At 35.7% G+C, this 22,176-nt stretch overlaps 1 protein-coding gene across 2 annotated transcripts in view; it reads right to left on the reverse strand.

Annotated features, from left to right (window-relative positions):
- LOC126968414 (protein Wnt-7b-like) overlaps positions 1-22,176 on the reverse strand; it is a 110,965-nt gene that overhangs the window by 55,796 nt on the left and 32,993 nt on the right. For both annotated transcript variants that reach the window (XM_050813436.1, XM_050813435.1), the window contains exon 2: positions 9,805-10,017. In XM_050813436.1, coding sequence (XP_050669393.1) covers positions 9,805-9,911 — 107 coding nt within the window. In that variant the 5' untranslated portion in view covers positions 9,912-10,017. The remainder of the gene's footprint in view (positions 1-9,804; positions 10,018-22,176) is intronic.

Raw genomic sequence — 22,176 nt, forward strand, 5'->3', positions numbered from 1 at the left:
GCTGAACGTCCTGCTCGTCTCGTCGCTTTTTATCATAAAAAAAAAACGCATGGGAAGCGTTCGGTGACGATTACGCGAGTTTCAAGATTTTTGTTCACCTAAATAGTACACAAACATACACAGTATATATATATATATATACGTATATTTATATATATGTATGTATATAGTTCAAAATTCCCTCATAATGAGTTAATACTCATCTGAGGCTACTTTGAAACATAGTCCCACAGAGTAATAAGCCCACAGAGATTGTAAGCTAAGTGTGGCTAACTTAATTTATCTACATGTTAATGATCTGCCATTTCATCATCATTATGAAACAAACTCTAAGTACTTCTAATCAGATATCACAGAATTTATTCACAGTAAATTATCTCACACATTTTATTACTTTCAAATATGTCCGCTAATAACATAATCTACACTGATAATGTGGGGAGATGTTGACAACCTTTGGCGTGACGAATAAAATATATCAAATACTATTATATCGGCTAAAATATATTCTTTACCCCAGTGTGAATAAAAACTTTTGTTCTAGAAACTCATTTTGCGTTATGGAGTACTAGAACATACCAGCTTATGGTTCACTTCATGATAAGTAATCACCGCCGCCCATATTGTTTTGCAGCACAGGAGCGTTGCAGGCCTTTAAGAAAAGTGAACGCGTTTTTTTTAAGGTTCCCATGTCATATTGCCCTGGAAATTGCGCAAGAAAGCTCATTTCATAGCTTGGCTTTAACTGTTTCAGTCTGAAGGGTGTCGCAGCTAGTGAAATTACTGGGCAATTGAGACTTAACATGTTATGTCTCAAGTTGACGAGCGCAATTGTAGTGCCGCCTAGAAAATTTTCGATTTTTTAAGAATCTTGAGCGGCACTGCATTGTAATGGTCAGGGCGTATCAATTACCATCAGCTGAACGTCTTGCTCGTCTCGTCCCTTATTTAACAAAAAAAAAGTGGAAGAAAGATTCTTTTTAAATCCATTGCCAAGTGCTCGGGCAGAGACAGTGGTACTCTCCTGGGGTATACCACTAATGCGGTCAACTCTGAATCATTTTTGCTATTGTGATAGCACTGCAGCGATATGATCATTATGGAAAATACAAAAACTGTACATAATTAAAATAAAATAATCATATCAGAAGAAATTCATATTAGTAAGTTACAAGTAAAAGGTTTGTAACCCCTGCATCGAATAGTGTATTAAGTCTTCAATTTCTCTCACACAATAACTTGTAGGAAGGGAAATTACGAGGGATCAACCATATCTTTGTATAATATTAATCCTATTAAGTTAAGAAGTACTGGATCGTCTTATAATTGTCCATTCATTCGGTATCTATGTAAAACTGGCGTGTTTAGTATCTATAAATATAAATAAATTTAAGTGTCTGAATCAGATTGTAAAAACCTTAATTTACAATGCTCAAATTAAGACCCATGTTTCTTACCCGTATTTAAATATTTCTATTTTCTTTAGTAGGTTTTTTTTATGACAATAAGGGCAAACTTCATTCAAATCTTTTACCAGTTGGAGGTCCGTTTGCACAGGATGCCGGCTATATTGTAGGTACCACAACGGCACCTATTTCTGCCGTGAAGCAGTAATGTGTAAGCATCACTGTGTTTTGGTATGAAGGGCGCCGTAACTAGTGAAATTACTGGGCAAATGAGACTTAACATCTTTTGTCTTAAGGTGACGAGCGCAATTATTGTGGCGCCGCTCCGAATTTTTGGGTTTTTCAAGAATCCTGAGTGGTACTTAATTGTAATGGGCAGGGCGTATCAATTCGTTTCGTCAAGTCTCGTCCCTTATTGTCATAATAAAATTTATATAATTCATTCATGAATTTTTCGGACACTCAGACGGACCGACATGGCGTAAATATAAATGTTCCTTGTTGTTTAATTTTAGAGACTTATAAATTCTTTAGGTACTTTTATCTTTAAGTCTTTCATTTTGGCCGTGAATCATATTTGTTGAGTATTTTCCTGTTTTTATTCTACGAAACATTTAAATGACTCGTTAGGACTTAAGGCTGACGTAGAAGCCTTCGTAGAAAATAAACCGCAAGAATTTTAATTATTATATTATACTAGCTGACCCGACAGACGTTGTTCTGTATATAATAAATAAAATAATGTTTTTTTATGAATATGTCAATAATCTTTCATAACATCAAGAATTGCTTCGTAAAAATGCACCCTGTTGTTGTAATGAAATTGTTTCACAGCATAACTGTCAAACCGTTGCGTCAATAAATTCGACGGGGTACGCATCAAAGGAAAAACAAATTTGTTGTTTTTATTTAATTCTCGAGCATTTTCCTATTTATTTAACTTTTAAACCCTCCCTGTACTTCCACAAATAATTCAAGAAAAAAATTAGCCAAATCGGTCCAGCTGTTCTCGAGTTTTAGCGAGACTAACGAACAGCAATTCATTTATATATATATTAATTAAAAATACTTCTTCAAATTTACCATGAATCCAATAGATTCTAGTAAGGTAAAAATGTTTATGAATACTGCATGCTTAAAGCGAAACTATTTGTGGTATTCCAGACTGTATTTATGTTAATGTTATTAAAACAGGGCTCACTTGATGGTATATAATCAGCTAAGTCAAGGGCGTGCATTGGTTTTCTAGCAAGGTAGGCACTGTAGTACTAACTAGTTGTAGTTTTACTTTACTGACTGTACGACATACGTTGTATGAAACGCATCTTCGTATATGCAATCTTTACTGACTACCGTAGGTACTAAATTAACTTTAACATTAACTTCATCAAGAGGTAAGCACTGCCTAAATATCTTTATAATATGCTCGCCCTTGACCTAAGTACATCTTCCTCTTAACGCATAATTAATATAGCCCCTCAATCGATTTGATAAGAATCCCGATTCATTAAGGCGACACTAAATGCCGGCGACCTTGAGCGATACGAGTTCACGGCTCCTATGCAACAAAGCTAATTTTTTCAAAATTCTTGCGTCGAAAATTTAACAATTTAACAGGCGCAAACTGTTTAATTGCTTACAATCCTCATTATTGATTACTTATCTAAATAAATGTACCAACACAAAAAAGTAAAAGCTATAAGAACAACTTTTATGAGAGCAGTATACTAAACAAATGCATCAACTTGTTTAACTGCAAACAAAACTGATAGTACATAATAGCTCTGCAGTGTTAAGTTTAACTAACAGCAAGCATTAGCAACCTACAAGTAAGACTTAAGGGTATGTGTAACAGGATAAAGTAGTGTTCATAGCTCCAAATGCTATATTTTCACCACAAAACTTGTCTAAAAACACCTTGTTTGCGTGTTTTCCGCTTACTCTTCGACTTAAAAGGGAGAAACCTGCCAATCGTACTTCAAGACAACACAGCCGTAACGGTATGAGCCCACTGCCTTAAAAACAGCATGTCAAAATTCAGAGCGGCACCACAATAATTGCGCTTGTCATTTTGAGACATTATGTTTAGTCTCATTTGCCCTGTAACCGACTCATTTTGACCCACTTTAACCGGCCAGATTTCGTTCAAGCTTCGTAGATCTATCAAGGCTTAATGACAATACATTAATTTAATAAAATTATTCCATTTCTCAATCTGCATAAAAAGATTTTAGTTAATTTATATAACTTTTCATCTATCGTCGATAAGGCTTGATTTTTTAAAACAATTTTTTTACTATTAATTATTTACCTAATGGAACTTGGGTTTTAAAAGTATTATGTAGGCCACAAAGGGGCAGTGTGAAAATTACCGGGCCACGGCAGAATAATGTTTGGGAAACACAGATTTACGATAATTTATAAATCTAGATAGTCTCTTGTGTGTGCGTGACAAGCTACGTCTTACACACGCGTATTGTATGAAACTTTGTGTTAGTGTGCGTGCATTGCTCAAAATAGAGGTTAGTTAAGCTCATTTTTTTTCGATGTTTTCACAGCCGTCGCAGTCTATCTACTGCAGTACTGGATGCTTTTAATCCCTTTCTCTTAAACACAGAAATTCTCATGTTATACCTTTTGTGTTGGTAGGAAGAATAAAAATATTGTTTAGATTGGCCTGAGTCAATGAGACTGTGGAGATTATGTCTCATCTCCACCTAGAACCTTGACTATACCTATTCCATTTGAGGGTTAGGCTATTGGTAGCTCCAAATTAATGACTATTATAGTTCTGGAAGGTGCTAAAAGAACAGGACATAACTTACTTGAACCCTCCAAGGATCCTTAGCCTGTGAAATAAAACAGCTTCCGAGGACATGCCTTAAGTAAACTAATAGACCAGGGTCGATAATTATAGAAACCAAAAAAACTAGATTTTTTAAATTTTTCACATAAACTTTGAGGTTTTGTGAAAAAATTGTAAAAAAAGTTATAGATCTCTTTATTACCTACAATTTTGCCATTTAACTTTTTGCCATAAGTCTTGTAGTTTTGCCGGAAATCAAGATAAAGCGTTTTTTACCCTAAAACACCTCCCCTTTTTCCACTTCCCTCCCCACTGACCTCAGATCGCCCGTGATTTTATTTTTCCTTTCATTTTTGTTATATTCCCGTCCTTTTCCAATGGGTTTCATCCTACTATTATTTTTTTCCACTTTTTAACATTTCCAAAGGCATCGGCACTGGTCTATAAGTGCCAGCTTAAACTTATACCCCTGTTACCGTCTAATTCCACACCGTTAAAGTAAAAGATATAAAAGGAAGGGTAATATACATCGACAGATTTAAGTGCTACTTCAAATCCATCTATATTATTGAATGGTTAATGTGACCATATATTATGAGAAGAAGTGGCATGGAAGATTCAAGTCATGCGACAAAAATAATCGAACATTATTGGCAAGAATTGGTAGTAAAGTGAGTCAAAAATAGTAATTAATTCTTTAAAAAACCGAAAAGTTTTATTCGAGTGGAGTACATGCATAAATGTATAAAATCAATTGTTAAAAAGTGATAACGATCTCGGCGACGACGAATCACACATACCCAACGAGGGAAATGCAACCTTCCCAACGGGAACCGAACCAGTAGACCATCCCCGATAGAACCCGATAAACTACTCACTGCGACTTTCAATAAAGTACCGCCTGAGTTAATTTAATTTACTAATCCATGGAGACGGAGCGACGATAAAGTTCAAAGACAAAAACTGTAAAATAAGCGGCGAAGTGCGAGTCCGACTCGCCCATGAAGGGTTCATTTTTGAAGACCTATCCATAGAGACACGTATGTGTTTGTTGCAAAAAAATTTTAGAGTTTTGTGTATGGGGAGCCCCCAAAATGTAAAGTAAAGTATGCATTTATTCATGAAAACAGAAAACATATATACATAGTAAAATTAACAAATAAAAAATACGACGTCATGAAATGGACACCCACTCAATGTGCTGTATTTGTTCTATTTTTGTGTAAAAATCTTAATGCAGTTCACAGAATACATCTACTTACCAAGCCTTAACATAGTACTTATAATTTCGGAAAAAAGAGACTGTGACATACGGACGGACAGTAATACAGACATGACGAATCTATAAGGGTTCCGTTTCTTGCCATTTGGCTACGGAACCCTAAAAAGACTTACACAAACGCTGCCCGACACACGTATTATGTGTAAACATCATCCGAGGTTTACACCCAATTACGTTCCGTCAAAAAGAAATATAATTTAACGAGCTCTCTGTATATTATATTATAATTGGCCTACTTTATATACATCGACTCATGTTAGCCTGGTATAACATGTACATACATACGTATAACTTGACGAGAACATTTTTATTCATGTCACAATTAATAGGGACAAAATACATTTGGTAGTTCAGTCTTTGAGTTGAAAGGAATGTAGGATTAAACTTAGAAAACATATAAATAATTTATCTTTTAAAAAAAAATAAGTCTTGAATGATTGAATCTATGCTCCTAGTTTTATTAATACAATGTATAGTTGATAATCGTTTGAATATAATCCCTTTAATAAATTAAATTATGCAGTTATGAATAACAACTTTTTTTAATTAAAATTCGCTTAAGTATGAAATTTTCAATTTCAGATTTTATATTCAAGCCATAAAAGTATCGACATAAATGTCTAAAAATAATTATAAAGTTTTCATAAAAACTATGTGAAAAGGTACCATACCCTTGATATTACTTAGTGACTGTGGCAAGAAAGATATCAGTGCAAATATCTTTTACCTGAAGAAAACATGTTTCATTTCTGAATGAGCAACTTCTGAACTTCGGAGTGATAAAAAACTTTTACTTAACGTCTGCATCAGTATTGTGATTTATTTAACTGAAAATGAACTCTATGGTATGGTATAGGGGCTCCTGTTTCCGCAATTAAACCACTAAGTTGGGCCCATTTTGCTTGCAGTATTGGCCAGTTACTCCAACCAGCCCAGCTCCATCCAGTTTTCCCGTTGGTTGGCCTCCACTGCACATTCTAGGATTCTCGTTTCGTCGTCAGCTAGAAACCCTCTGCACGCCTTTTTTTTCGCCGATTGAGAAAAGGTGCTTGTTAAGTGCCCACCATTATACGGATGTCATGTCTGTTGGTAGCTGATAAGTTGACGTGTCAGTGTGCGCGATAGTGCAGGTATCGCTTATTTCGACTGGCTGCAGCTTGAGACATTCATCCATCGGGTGTTGTGTAGGTTGTTGGTGAGAGAGCGTATCCATGAGCGCCAATGAAGTAATAATAAATATATAATAAAATGAAGGCTAATGGAACTTCGAAAAAAATTATAGTCGATATAAATTGTCGCCACCCATGCTCTGTAAAATCATATGAGGATTGGTGATATTAAAGAAAAAAATGATGTGGTGTCTTGGGACACCAGGTAGGAACGAAGTTCCTTCGGCTAATGTAGAATCGAAACAAATTGCAAAAAAAAATCGTTCTAATATTGCTATAATCGTTATCATATATTAATATAATAATAGTGATAATATATACACTACTCGCTTGTGTATGCGACTGTCGCGCCTGCGCACGTCTCATTTAACGGTTTTATTCCACGCACTTTTTTCCACTGATTTTTTCTTACGGTTTTACTATCACATTTTCAGTTCAGTTCGGTCGCGCAGCAAAATCCCTTTCCCCTCCAAGCCTGCCGTAAGGAACTTCGTTCCAAAATATTCGCGCTGTTTTTGATTTCTTTATGCCTAGCTTCTTCGTAGTGTAACGTTTTAATAAACGCAGTAAATTCCAAAAGACCAACGCTGTGGTTTATTTCAATTTCTAATTCACAGAGTATCGACGCAAGTAGTCATACGCTTGCCATCATACACGACTAGATGTATTCAGTCCCACACTAGGAATAAAGATGAAAAAGATTGGGTCCACGTTTTTTATATTGAAAATTGGTTTCATCCGCTACGCCTCATTTTGCGAATTTATTATACGTAATTATAGGGTGATGTTATTAGCTCGTATTTCCTTTTGAATAAACCTTATTATGTTTTTCGTTCCTTAATAAGACATATTGATAAATGGTCTTCGCTTTTTGGTGTTTATTTTAGCTGTGGGAATCTGGTAGCCGAATGTGGTGCTCAAGATATGAGACAAGTTTTTTGGATGAGTTACATTGGACAGGTATTTTGATATTACAACTTTCGACAATTCAATTTACATTGCAAATTGGATGTGGATCCAGTACTTTAAATACGGCTCAATTGCCTTTCGTTGCGAACAGACGTCGCTTTATTGTTCTCTCTTCTACTGCAATTATTGGATATTAACGTGAAGTGTTCCGTTGAAGTTATTTGATCTGATTATTCACGCCACAGATTAAATTTGAAACCAAAATTTATGAACGATTTGGTACTAGAACCCTGCATCTGCATTGTTCATAAATTTTGGTTACAAATTTAATTTAATTAATCCCAGAAGTGTTGAAAATCACTTTAAAAATAAAAAAAAGCGTTTAGGTTTCCCTATCACCGTAGGAAGCTAGCATATCTATCGGTTTGGCACGAAATTTATTTTTTACATAAATTAAATTTGAAAACAAAATTTATGAATGATGCGGGAATCACCCGCGTTGAAGCCACAACCTGAGATTTGAGACATACACGATTTATCAACGGTTGGCTCAGTGCTCGCACTGAACGCAGAGGTCCATAAATTTTGTTTTCAAATTTAATTTGCTTAATTTATCCCAGTAGTGAGGGTTATCACTTATCACTTTAAAAAATAACAAATTGCTTAGATTTGAAAGAGCGACATCTCAAGTCAATTTCCTAAAGCAAATATTGGGGTTAAGCAGGTTCAACTATAAAGTAGATCCTATATACATGAAGCCACAACCTGAGAGTTGAGCAAGACATACATGATTTATCAACGATACGTCACTCGAACGGTTGGCTCAGTGGAAAGAGCGCTTGGACGGAACGCGAGAGGTCGCAGGTTCGAGTCCCGCATCGTTCATAAATTTTGTTTTCAAATTTAATTTGTGTAATTAATCCCAGAAGTGAGGGTTGTCACTTTAAACAATAACATATTTATTTATTTACTTATCATATACGGGCGAACCCTTTTACAAAATTAAAACTATGAAACTAATATAATATTTACTTGACTAACTAATAATAATATTTAACTAACTAATCAACACGTCTTACTTTCTAATTATAAACAAACATGGTTTTAGTTCCACCTTCTCACGACACGCCACAAGTTAGGTTATCATCCCCACCATCTGGATGTGTGGCGGTCCTCCACAGTGCGGTTTTCAAGGAGCTTTCTTCCACGTACTACAAAGCTGTGGAATGGACTTCCTTGTGCGGTGTTTCCGGGAAGATATGACATGGGTTCCTTCAAATAAAGCGCGTACACCTTCCTTAAAACCTTTTCCTTAAAAACTTAAAGCCGGCAACGCTCCTGTGATTCCTCAGGTGTTGCAAGAGATTGTGGGTGGCGGTGATCGTTTTTCCTCCTATTCCATAAAAAAAAGTGAAACTTTTATTACATCGTCTCAAACTTTTTCGTCTGTGTGTTGCATGTCGCGTGACGGTCGGGCGGCGTTTATAATTCGCAGCAGCTGACTGATTACTCATTTGTGCAAGTGTTCCACGCTATTTTGTTTATTTTTGTCTGTATTTAATGTAAATATTGTTAGTCAGTGTTTGATATAAATGTTGTTATTATTAAAAAAACTTTTATTCAATACTAGATGACCCGACAGACGTTGTTCTGTATATAATAAATAAAATAATGTTTTTATATGAATTTGTCAATAATAATAACATCAAAAATTACTTCGTAAAATATGCATCCTGTTGTCGTAATGAAATTGTTTCACAGCAGAACTGTCAAACCGTGCGTCAATAAATTCTCTCATAGAAATTATGTATGGACACATCAAAGGAAAAACAAATTTGTTGTTTTTATTTAATTTAGCAGCATTTTCCTATTTATTCACAAATAATTCAAGACCAAAATTAGCCAAATCGGTCCAGCCGTTCTCGATCGCGAGACTAACGAACAGCAATTCATTTTTATATATATAGATTTTTAACCAGGGCTAAGACACAGATTTCAATAAAAATATTCGTTGCAGACTTAGTCTACTTTTATTATTTCCCGTTATCATTTTAATTTTTCAAGTATAAATAATTTGAAAAAATCGCTTTATCAATCTTAATAGATTGATAAAGCGATTTTTATACGTTTAATGGAATATATTCCAAAGTTTTTTAGTTAAATGTCTATAATGTAATAAGTTTCACTTTTACCGTGGTCTCATAAAACTACACAATCTTTTTTTATTCTTACCTTACACAGAGAAGTACAGTCGTCAACAAAAGCAAGTATCCCGTCAACAGAGTCTGATATCTCGTCGCATGTACCACTGTGTTTGCGCGGCGCACACATTCCAACATCGTTACACATCCTAATTAATTGACGATTTTATCTTTCCAAAGACACATTTGTTGGACACTTTTTCATTTCGTCACACACTTCGTCACATTTCATTGTCATTCTGATCTGTAACAATAGTAAAAATAGTTTAAAAATACTAAAAATCACGCTTTGGTTAAAATGATAATGATTGAAATTTAAAATGAATATTAATTTAATGTCGTCGGTCCTCGATAAATCTACGAAGTTTGAACGAAATCTGACCGTTTAAAGTGGGTCGAAATCGCGCCCAAATGAGTCGGTTACAAACAAACATACATACAGGTGATGCTAATAAAAAGTGTGAAAAAGGAAGATTAATATATAAATGAATTTATTTTTGAGCTAATATTTAATTAATTACAAAAGATCATTTGTGTGTATTTTGTATGTAGAAGATTTTTACTCCACATCGTTTTGAATAGTTTAGTTAGTTTTTCTTGGTTATTAAGTAAGAACATAGTTATTTTTTTTTATCAGCCTTTTGCTTGTGGCTTTAATGTGTTAAATTTTTTCAAAAATTGTTTTCAAAAGTTTTAGTTTAACAAAGAATGTATATAATACTATTAAGCATATCGAGTTAGCCTGTAAGTGGAGCATACAACATTATAAAAGGATTTGGAAATGTATCTATAGATTAAGATGGTTGTATGCACGTTGGCTTCCTAATAAATAAATAAATAAATAAAAGATTAAATTAATACCACCATTATGGAAATAAATTGTGCTATGAAATAAAACAGTATAAAAAAGATTGTATAGATCTTTTAAATTGTTCAAAGACAGTTCATTGGCGGACACATTAACTGCATCAATGTACAATGTCGTATTTTGAAACTGAAATTGAAAACATGGCTGGTTTATAAAAGCATAACAATCAAAGTTAAATGGAATTGTCATAAAAAAAATACAATTGAAGTTTTTAGTGCTGTTTCACAGCCTAGCACGTCAAGTCATTGATAGATTGACAGATGATGGCTATAATCTAGAAAAAAAACGGAGATAGCAGAAATCTACTAGGTTTTGAGCATCTGTTCGCTTTCAAATCTAGCCGGATTATACTTCGTCGCCCAATTATAATTACTATGTCAAACTGTGTAAATATTTATTCAAACACAACAAATGTTATAACTTTAATTACAATACTATGATTAGGTACTTTGAATTTAAGCTATCATTACGGATAAGTGTACCACGATTACTGGCAGCATTTCGGCGTTGGATAGCTAGGCTGATCCGTTGACCGAAATAGCTGCCAACGCTTAGGTATCCAGTAGCCCTATTGAGGCGCGCAGATACTACATTGTATATTCTCTGCGTCTCTGGGCCGGATTGGCCAAGTGTCTCGACACCAAATGGCACAAAGACCACACTGAGACCGATATATTTGCGACTATTGCAGTCTTCGGCAGTCTAAGCAGCAGCCCCAGCACCAACTGACATAACTTGGACATGAGAAAAAGCCAGTGTGTCGATACAAGTCGCGCATTATATATTAAAACACATAAATGTATTAACATTTCATTTACGGTCCGCTAGCCATGGCAGTGATAATGTAACCAGTCAGTAACAATGTTTGATAATGTAATAACTTCAATAGTTATTTTTAGATGCCATTGACGATTCGTAGCGCCATAGAATAGGCGTCACAATTGCGAGATAGTACTGAGTAGGTATAGCTTTTGTTACGCGACTTTGTCTATTTTGTTAAAGCTCATGACGGTATAAATACAAATCATCAACCAGAAAATAAGATTAATTAGACCATTTATTATTTATAGTTAATTATTTATAGTGTAAATAATAAAAAGCGCGTAAGGAAGGTTTCGGAAAGGCCAGTAACGCTCCTGTGATTCGTCTGGTGTTGAAAGAGAATGTGGGTGGCGGTGATCACTTAACGTCACCCATATAGACCATAAACTAAAATAAAAAAAAACACAGGAAACAGTTATATCCACATTTAAGAATATGAAATACAATTATTTTAATTTGTTATACATTCATTATGTATTAATTGACTTTGGTAGATCATGCTCTGACTGATCGCGATCCCTTAGTCAAACCGACACACTTTTCTGAACGAGCGTTACAAGCTGAGCGTGGCAGCCCAGTCTTGTTCAATACCCAAAAGCGCCTAAGAGAGTGTTCTCTTCAATAATATTTTTGATTAGCCAAAATTGCTGTCTCTTACTGGAAACTAAAAAAAACGTGCCGATTTTTACGACACATCCACAAATCATCAAACAGAAAATAAAATTAATAACACCATTTTTTATTTATTTATATTTTATTATTTATAATGTAAATAGGGTGTATAATTATGTTTCGTACACAAATTATTTGTTCTATCTGTTTGAGCAAAAGCAAATTGAATGTTTAGTTTACAAACCCAAAATCACACATAAAATCATATAGATTAATCATTTTAGACAGTGTTTACTATAATAATATTACTGAGCTCAAGGTCGGTCACGACAGTTATGTTTACTTGGATTTGAGGCAGTTTATTTAGTTTCCAAACTTACGAAATATAACACTTTCTTCTACAAGGTCTATGGTCATTGCTAAAACGAAATAGTAACTACAGTTATTGCATGCCTTTAGCGCGTAGCTTTTGTGATGAATGTTCTACTGGGGCCTAAAAGACAACATATCAACGTTTTATCGCATAAAATCGTTTATGTAACATATATTGTGCATATAAATCATATAAAAAGCACATCGTCAGAAAGATAAGTGATTGTTGAAATCATTAAAAAAAATCGATGACTTGCTATTTTTACATTAAAAATGTTTTTAGTGGCTTATGGTGTGGATTTGTAAAGTGCGCATGGCGGAAGCACGATAGCTTCCGAAAATATAAATTTTAAACTCAATATTTTTTTTAATCTGTTCATTAATTTACGTATAACATGAACAAGAATGTGCATGCCCTAAGGCACATTTGGATGTACCAAACTTTTTAAAACTTATATTTTAGTGACGATTCAAAAGCGCCGAGTTTTAGCCTAATTGAATAAAGTTGATTTGACTTTGATTTTAAAAGATCCTCACGCCATATCGATCAAGACACGGTAATAAAAGATATATTGTATAAAATCTTAGAAGTTCTCTTATATATATGGTACATAACCGATGCATATAAAAAAAGATTTTAATTGGTGTGGTCAAATTAGTCTTGATACACGTCTAGAGAATTTCTGCGTTCAGATTGTTCAAAGCTCTCTTGGTGCGCGATAATTCATATAATTCATTTTAAAATAAAGACATTTTAGATCGGCTATTGAAGAAAATCGTAGAAGGAAAAAAATGTATCTTTTTAATACTTAAAGTTTAACATTTAGCAGTGGGAGGCTGCTTTGCACAGGATGCCTGGTAGATTATGGGTACCACAACGGCGCCTTTTTCTGCCGTGAAGCAGTAATATATAAGTATTACTGTGTTTCACTCCGAAAGGCGCTGTAGTAAGATTAATGGACAAATGAGACATAACATCTTATGTCTCAAGGTGACGGGCATAAAATCTCAACAAAATATAAAAGAAAGGCAAAACAAAAACTCTTTGACAAACAACGAACAAATTAAATCAAAATTTCATGTATTACAGATAAAATATCTGCCACTAACTAATTGCAATCATATTTCCAATATCGTATCACTTACGTCAATCGTATTTTTATGTTGAAATTCATAACACAAATTATATAATAAATCAAATATATGAGTGTAAAAAGAAACAAGCAGGCTGTGTCTGTTTCGTAAACAGTATTTGTGAATTTTATTATCCATTATTAGCAATGGTTACGTCGCCGACGTGTGCCAGGTTTTATATTGACGAAGTGACGAGATTTACGCTTAAGGCGCGGACTGACTAGGATTGTAAGCGCTACATCCAACCCTACAGTATTTATGTTGATCATGTGGCTAAATTAAAAATAAGTGAAAAATTGTACGGTTTAAGTTTTGGAAAAGTACAAATTCTATTAAATTCTTTAAAAAAGAATGTTGTTATAGCTGAAAATAAGGAGATATTTGACTCCAAAGTTTATTTTTGGGAAGCAACTTCCAAATTTTTTATTGGGTATTTCAAATTATATATATTCCATTGGGTTCAAAATTTTCTTAAAGTCCTTCTTCGTGTGCTGATTTTTTGCGTCGGAATATTTTTATTGCGTTATAATGTAATCGACTCTCTAAGAAACCAATTTTTGTGGATATAGAGGTATGATCGCGCCTTAAATAAGCGAGGGCGAGGTAAGAAGCAGGTCCGTATTCCAGATTTATTTAACTTTACGTCAACCAATTTTGGTTAAAAATGCTAGTTCATATTAACATGTATTGTTATTTTAAATGTGAACAATAATTTTTTTGTAAGTCTTGTAAATATTTAACATCTTCTCCAATGAATGTTTCTTACATAATAAGATTAATCTTAAGATGATCCTAGTGCCTGCGCCGTTGCAGTAGCCGATGTGCTACTGCAGGGCATGGATATTTTTATACCAAGCTCTGTAGTACCGATCGGTGGCAGATCACAGCCCTGGTTCGATGCGTCAGTTAAAGCAGCATCTGACCGCAAAAAACAGGCGTATCGAACTTGGGTTGCGGCGCTGGGCTCAAAGGATCCGAACTGCAAAGTTCTAAAGAGGAAATATAACCATGCCTCCAGATTTTTTAAGCGGCAAATCGCCCGTGCGAAGTCAAAGCATGTCGTCAAAATCGGCGAGCATCTTTCCAGTTACCCGACCGGAACACGCAAGTTCTGGTCATTGTCGAAAGCTACTCTTGGTAACTTTAACCAGTCGTCCATGCCACCCTCCAATCGTGCTTAGAACGTGTACCTCTGAGTTGGCGCCGGTGCTAACGCGTTTATTCCGGCACTCTTGTTCCAAAGGCGTAGTCCCTGACTCATGGAAGTCAGCCCTTGTCCATCCGATCCAAAAAAAGGAGACAGTTTGGATTCCGGCAAACTACAGGCCTATTGCTATTACCTCCCTATTCTCCAAAATCATGGATAGCGTAATTAGCCGCCAGCTCTTGGTATACCTAGAGGGTCACCAGTTGATTAACGACCGACAGTACGGCTTTCGCCATGGTCATGGCTACTTTCAAAAACTCCATCGTTTGGGCTACCCGAGAGCTTATGCAAGTGGACCTCCAGCTTTCTCACTGGGAGCAGCATACAGCTCGTTGTCGACGGTTATTGCTCGAACCCGAAGCCCGTGAACGCTGGAATGCCCCAAGGCTGTGTGCTATCTACCGCGCTGTTTCCTCTGCATATCAATGATATGTTGGACACCTCCAACATACATTGCTAAGCAGATGACAGCACTGGTGATGTATACACGGGCCATGCAGGTCTGTCTCGAGAAATTGTTGACTAGTGCAGGGAGAAACTTGTATCTTCTATCGAGTCCTCTCTTGAGAAGGTCGCGGAATGGGGTAAATTGAACTTTGTCCAATTTAACCCCCAGAAGACTCAAGTTTGCGCGTTTACCACAAAAAAAACCCCATTTGCCGTATCACCGCTCTTTGACAACATTTCCCTTAAAGCCTCGCCTTGTATCGGAATACTGGCAATTGCCGATTCCGTGGCCAGCTGGAGGGCAAAGCCAAATTGGCTTCGAAGAAGCTGGGCGTCATTAATAGAGCACGGCAATACTTCAAGCCGGCACACATTCTAGCGCTCTACAAAGTGCAGGTCCGGCCACACATGGAGTATTGCTGTCATCTGGTCTGGCGCACCCCAGTATCAGCTCGACCCATTTGACCGCGTGCAACGTAGAGCAGCCCGAACTGTCAGGGACCCAGTACTCTGTGAACGGCTGGATCACTTGGCGTTGCGTAGAGAAGTCGCCCCATTGTGTCTCTTCTACCGCATTTATCACGGGGAGTGTTGCGAAGAGCTGTTTAACCTGATTCCTGCCGCTGAATTCCACCTTCACATGACACGCCACAAGTTAGGATATCATCCTCACCATCTGGATGTGACCTCACCTCCACAGTGTGGTTTTTAAGGAGCTTTCTTCCACGTACTACAAAACTGTGGAATGAGCTTCCTTGTGCCGTGTTTCCGGGACGATAAGACATGGGTACCTTCAAAAAAAGCGCATACTCCTTCCTTAAAGGCCGGCAACGCTCCTGTTATTCCTCTGGTGTTGCAAGAGATTGTGGGCGGCGGTGTTCACTTAACACCAGGTGACCCGTGCGCTCGTCCTCCTATTCCATAAGAAAAAAAGAACTTTGACTGTGGACTTCAACTCACTTGTTGAATGTGACACGTCATTCGACACATCTGTACTTATCAATTTCTATTGGTTGTCTTACGCATCAGCATATATAATAATTAATTTTGTAAATAAGAACTACGTCAAAAAATGAAGTGTGGAGTCGCGGTCAATGGCAAATTTGTCACATATTTTAATCTCCGGTGATGGTCACGCGAGCTCACACTTATTCCGCATCCCTACAATAATAATCTTTATTTGCATTTGAATAAGGTCAGTTTTACAAATGGTCTTATTTCATTTAGATTACGTTTCTCTTATTCTACCTAAAAGCCCAACGTGCACAAAGAAGCTCTCATATTAAAACTATGAAAAGCTCTATAGTCTTTTAAATTGATTAGATTATATTCAACCGCTTTGTATGATCATATTATGTATTCAGAAAATTTCTCTGACTACCCAATAACCGAAAGAAATTACATGCACTCATGTGTGTACCTGCGGGAGGCTCCTTTGCACAGGATGCCGTCTAATTTATGGGTACCACAACGGCGCCTATTTCTGCCGTGAAGCAGTAGTGTGTAAGCATTACTGTGTTTCGGTCTGAAAGGCGCAGTAGCTAGTGAAATTACTGGGCAAATGAGACTTAACATCTTATGTCTCAAGGTGACGAGCGCAGTAGCGCCGCACAGAATATTTGGGGTTTTTCAAGATTTCTGAACAGCACTGCATTGTAATGGGCAGGGCGTATCAATTACTATCAGCTGAATGTCTTGCTCGTCTCATCCCTTATTTTTATAAAAACAACTCATGCATCAGAAAAACAATTTTTCTCTTAGTAATACAATCTTATCTCCTGCATTAAAGCCACAAGGTTGTTAAGTGAATTTAGCAACCATTCTTAAAGGATACCTATGAAATTGGTATCGTTTAACTGATCTCGTGGTAGAATTAGAAGGTCGGCCTCAAAATTTTTAATAACCAATTCATTCTAGCTATCTTTCTATAATCCCTTATAAAATTATACCGTTCTTATCTTAACAATAAGTTGCCGTACTAGGTCTTCCCATATTTGTGTTAAACAAAACTTTACAATAGAATACCGACAATAAACAAAAATATTAATAATGTTTGCAATGTTATTACAATTAAAATATTGCCTATCAGCATTCCAGCAGATCGCTGAAGTGACAGATAGCTCATGTTCTAAGCCGTACCTTTGGGCGATTAATTTGGTTTTCATTTAAAAAAAATTAATTCGTACCAAAATTCATGAACGATGCGGCATTCAAATGCACATCTCTAGAGATGACGCCATCAACGCTTTTACTGCTAAGTTAAACGTCTGATGACGCATAAATCTTTATTCAAGTCTCACAAAATTTTTATACATAGGTCGTATTTTCACGCAAGCGAAATCATGGACACCCGCTAGTTACACAGCTGATTGAAACTGATTTAAGTAGGTACAATAGGATATTTCAGTAAAACTAATACTGGGAGTAGTACATAATACTACGCTTAGCGTGGCTCCAACACACGCTACTTATTAGCGTAGTGTAGTAGTGGGTATGTCTGAAGCTATCCCGATGTGTAAACAAAACCAGACAAAATCATGGAAAAATATCCAATATACAAGTCTCCAATAAAAGTAACACAACAGGCCAACTAAATATCAACATGATCTCAAAATAGCAAAGAACAGGTTGGGAATAACCGTAGCGGTTCGTAATAGCGATTACGATATGTCGGAGACTCTTTCCATGTTTTCTTATCGATACTTGTAGAACATGGTGTTTACACGCGCAGGGCCGGATTGGCAACTTGGAGGCCCCTGAATTTTGTTGATGAAAGCCCAAATGAAAAAGAGGAACTAAAATTGAAATGATAACAATATCAATTTTGAGCAGAGGCTATTTACAACATATTTGAATTTGAAATTAAGTCACCTTAAAATCACTAGTAGTCCTTTAGATGATAATTAGACGAAATAATATTATAAAGATGCTTAATTATAATATTGTTAAAGACAAATTTCGGATTTCAACGAATAAAATTCATAGCTCGTAGATAAGAGTGGCAATTATTATCATATTAACAGTTTAATATCTTTATATATTATATAAACTTAATTTAACTTTGCGGAAATGATGATGGATATTTTAATGTAAATAAGGGACAAGACTAGCAGGACGTTCAGCTGATGTTAATTGATACGACCTACCCATAAAAATGCAGTGCCACTCATACTGAGTGGCACTGCATTCCTTCTTGAAAAACCCAAGAATTCTGAGCGGCACTACAATAACGCTCGTCACCTTGAGACATAAGATGTTACGTCTCATTTGCCAAGTAATTTCACTAGCTACGGCGCCCTTCAGACCGAAACACAGTAATGTTTACACATAACTGCTTCACGGAAGAAATAAACGCCAATTAAAATGTTTGAGTATAATAATATCAAAAAAAATCAGTAAACAGTAAAAACATTGTGTAACCGTATTTTTTATGGGGCCTCTAAATTCAAAATCTGTCCCCGCGTACTAATACTAATAAATAAGCATTAAGAAGGTCATCATATCTTATTTGTACATGAAAAAGCTATTACATGAACATAATAAGGCTTATTGAAGACAAAATATTGGACTTGTTAGATGCGATCTCATCAAACAGATATTGCTTGTATTAAATATTTGAATATCATACTAGCCTTTTGTAGACCATTGAAGTATTGGGTGTTGGAAATTTATATAGAACATGTTTAACGTTACATTGAGTGAATAATATGGTGTTAGTTGATGGTAAGTGATCAACCAAAGCCATTGATAGCACCTATACTGAGCTGAACAAACTGAACTGAAAAAGAAATACCAGAAAACTTTACTGAAAGGCTTTCTAGTCCATTCTATACATTTATTAATAAATGCAAAGTTTCTGTGCATTTGATATTTTACACACACTCCACACACACACACACACACACACACACACGCACACACCGAGCCATCCTGTGACTAATTCATCAGTTTATTCATTTAATAGGTAAACCATAATCCGACTAGCTTTAAACTGAACAAACAGATAGACATATTAAATTACTTTACTGAACTAAGTTTCTATTACTGACTTTCTTGCACCGCTTCTTCTATCTCAGAGCGCCATTTGTTTCCGAAGCGGTAGTAGTAGGTATCTAGTATATTAGAAATGACATTAAAAAGAATTCTAAAGGAATCAATTTTGAGAAAATACATGCCATTTATGCCTTCTAAAAAGTAACGCTAGTTATGTGTAAATTAGTATATAATATACTACGAAATAATTATTTCAAATATACCTAAGTTCTACTTTCTTAGCCATCAATCTGAACTCTATCCATTGCTCACTTTACATGTCCATTGACAGCTGAAGTTAAAACATATTATTTAATATTTATACTACCCGGTTATATGACGTCGATGACGTCACATCGTGGCATTGTTACGGTGCGCAAAACAAGCATCGCTAGGATATTATTATTAATAAATAAACTACGATTTATTTTTTCAGTATTATTCTTATTTCTGTTTATTTTTGGTTCTTATTATAATGATGAAAGTCAATGAAATAATCCGGGTTAAATAAAAAAAAGTATTTATATTCTGTAAGTACGGAAACAGAACTATTAACAACAAAAGTCAAAACGTAACAATAAAAACTTCAAAAACAAAGCAGTGATAACTCGAAAATACCACGACATTTACCTAACGGTAATGAAGCTGCAATGAGTCCATTCTTCGGGAGCTCGGCATCAAACAGAGACTGTCTACTACCGTACAAACTCGCATTATCACTTTCTTCGGGCATATATCGCGACGTGGAAGCGACTCCATAGAACGCTTAATAGTGCAGGGTAAAGTCGAGGGCACTAGACCACGAGGCAGGTCCCCGATGAGGTGGACGGACCAAGTGAGGCAAGCTGTCGACGGTACTCTGCATGAATGCACGAGAACAGCGGCAGTTCGCGACGAGTGGCGTCGCATTGTGATACAGGCCACTAACCTCGACGTGACGACCACGACCACTCTGACAAGAGTGTACCATACTGACGCAGCAGGACGATCGCGAGGGTTGAAAGGGGAACGGGAGGGGACTTTACGTTCCAGCGAGGTCTAGATAATAATGTAGCCGTGTAATATTAAGATTTCAATCAGTCCCGCGTTTAACATTAATCATTACACTAAAATCTGGCTTACATGTCAGAATTTCTAAAACTAATGCATTCAAGTCCTTCAAGCACGCCACGTATTCAGCTAAACAGTAACATAGGGTCATTACAAATGACAGTTCATTAATCAATATATCAATTCAGCGGTGGAATATGCCACAATAACTTAAGGAAATTGGAAATATATAGCAGTATACCACTGTTCACGATTTACTATTCGTGCTAAGGAAATGCAACTGCGTAAAGCTATAAGATTGAGTTATTAAAATTAATCTAAATTATTTGTGCATTATTAAGGTACTTGATTGACATATTTCACGATATACTGATAATCGATGGGCAATCCTAACCACAAGATGGAATGGACCAACATTAGGCAAACGAAGAGTTGGCAGACCAAATAAACGGTGGACTGATGACTTAATAGAGATAGCAGGAAAAGACTGGATGCATAAAAGCAAAAATCGAACACTATGGAAAAACATGGAGGAGGCCTTTACTCTAACGAGATCCACAACTCAAAAAAATAGAAGCATAAGAAACTAATCTTACTAACACCAAACTATTAGAAATATATCTTACCTACTAATACTATTAATAATTTGCTTGTGTAAAAAGAGTTTTGGATTAAATGAGGCTTTATTATATTATTATTATTAAGGTACTTATATAGTTTTAAATAAATATGTACTTTACGTAGACTTTACGTATATTTTTTTAATTTGATATTCAACTTTTCCTAACCTCAGTTTTTAAAGAGTAAACTTCTTTTTTTTATGAAAATAAGGGACGAGACGAGCAGGACGTTCAGCTGATGGTAATTGATACGCCCTACCCATTACATTGCAGTGCCGCTCAGAATTCTTGAAAAACCCAAATATTCTGAGCGGCACTGCAATTGCACTCGTCACCTTGAGACTTAAGATGTCAAGTCAATTTCACTAGCTACGGCGCCCTTCAGACCGAAACACAGTAATGTTTACACATTACTGCTTCACGGCAGAATTAGGCGCCGTTGTGGTACCCATAATCTAGCCGGCTTCCTGTGCAAAGGAGCCTCCCACTGGTTCTTTAGATGCGTTGGGCACTTTTTGATAAGGGAAATCTTATGGGTTCGCGTCACTGACATACTTATGACTGGCGCACGCGATAAATAAATAATAAAAAAAAATACATAAATATAATATATAGTTAGACATTTTTTGAATGGGTGATCTTTTTAAGTTCGCGTCACCGAAATGCTTATAGCGGTATATCTGTAGCTATACTGCTGACGTATTGTGCAACATTAGTGCTGTGAATATCATATAGGTGAAATTGAATAGATTTAGTGAAAAGGTGAATGTGTTAAATTGTTGAAATCGTGTTTTTTTTGTGTCGATTGATTAATATATTATTGAAGAGAAGTTTTAAAAATAAATTGAAATTAATAATTCAATTGTTTTTAAATTTATGAAATTTCAATTTTCATCGCTAAAAGTTCTAAATTTTCACTTGTATCGGCAGTCTCAAGTCAATACAACTGCCAATTTTCTTTTATTAGGAATCGAAGGAATAATTTGTAATTTTTAAAAGTGGTAGGTAGTGAGGGTCACTTCTGGGATTAATTACACAAACAAAATTTATGCACACACATCTAATAGTTGCCGTAATAAAAAAGCAATTGTTCTTAGGTAGTGCGGTATCTTGTTGGAGCGCAGTGGAGACCAATCCTTAATCTAAGCTCAGAACATTCAATTTTTATTACAAACGTTCCAGCTGCTAAGGTGGAAGAATTAAATACATATTAATATTAATGCGTTTAACAGAAAATCT

This window comes from Leptidea sinapis, chromosome 15, assembly GCF_905404315.1.
Source record: "Leptidea sinapis chromosome 15, ilLepSina1.1, whole genome shotgun sequence".
In the NCBI taxonomy this organism is placed as follows: domain Eukaryota; kingdom Metazoa; phylum Arthropoda; class Insecta; order Lepidoptera; family Pieridae; genus Leptidea; species Leptidea sinapis.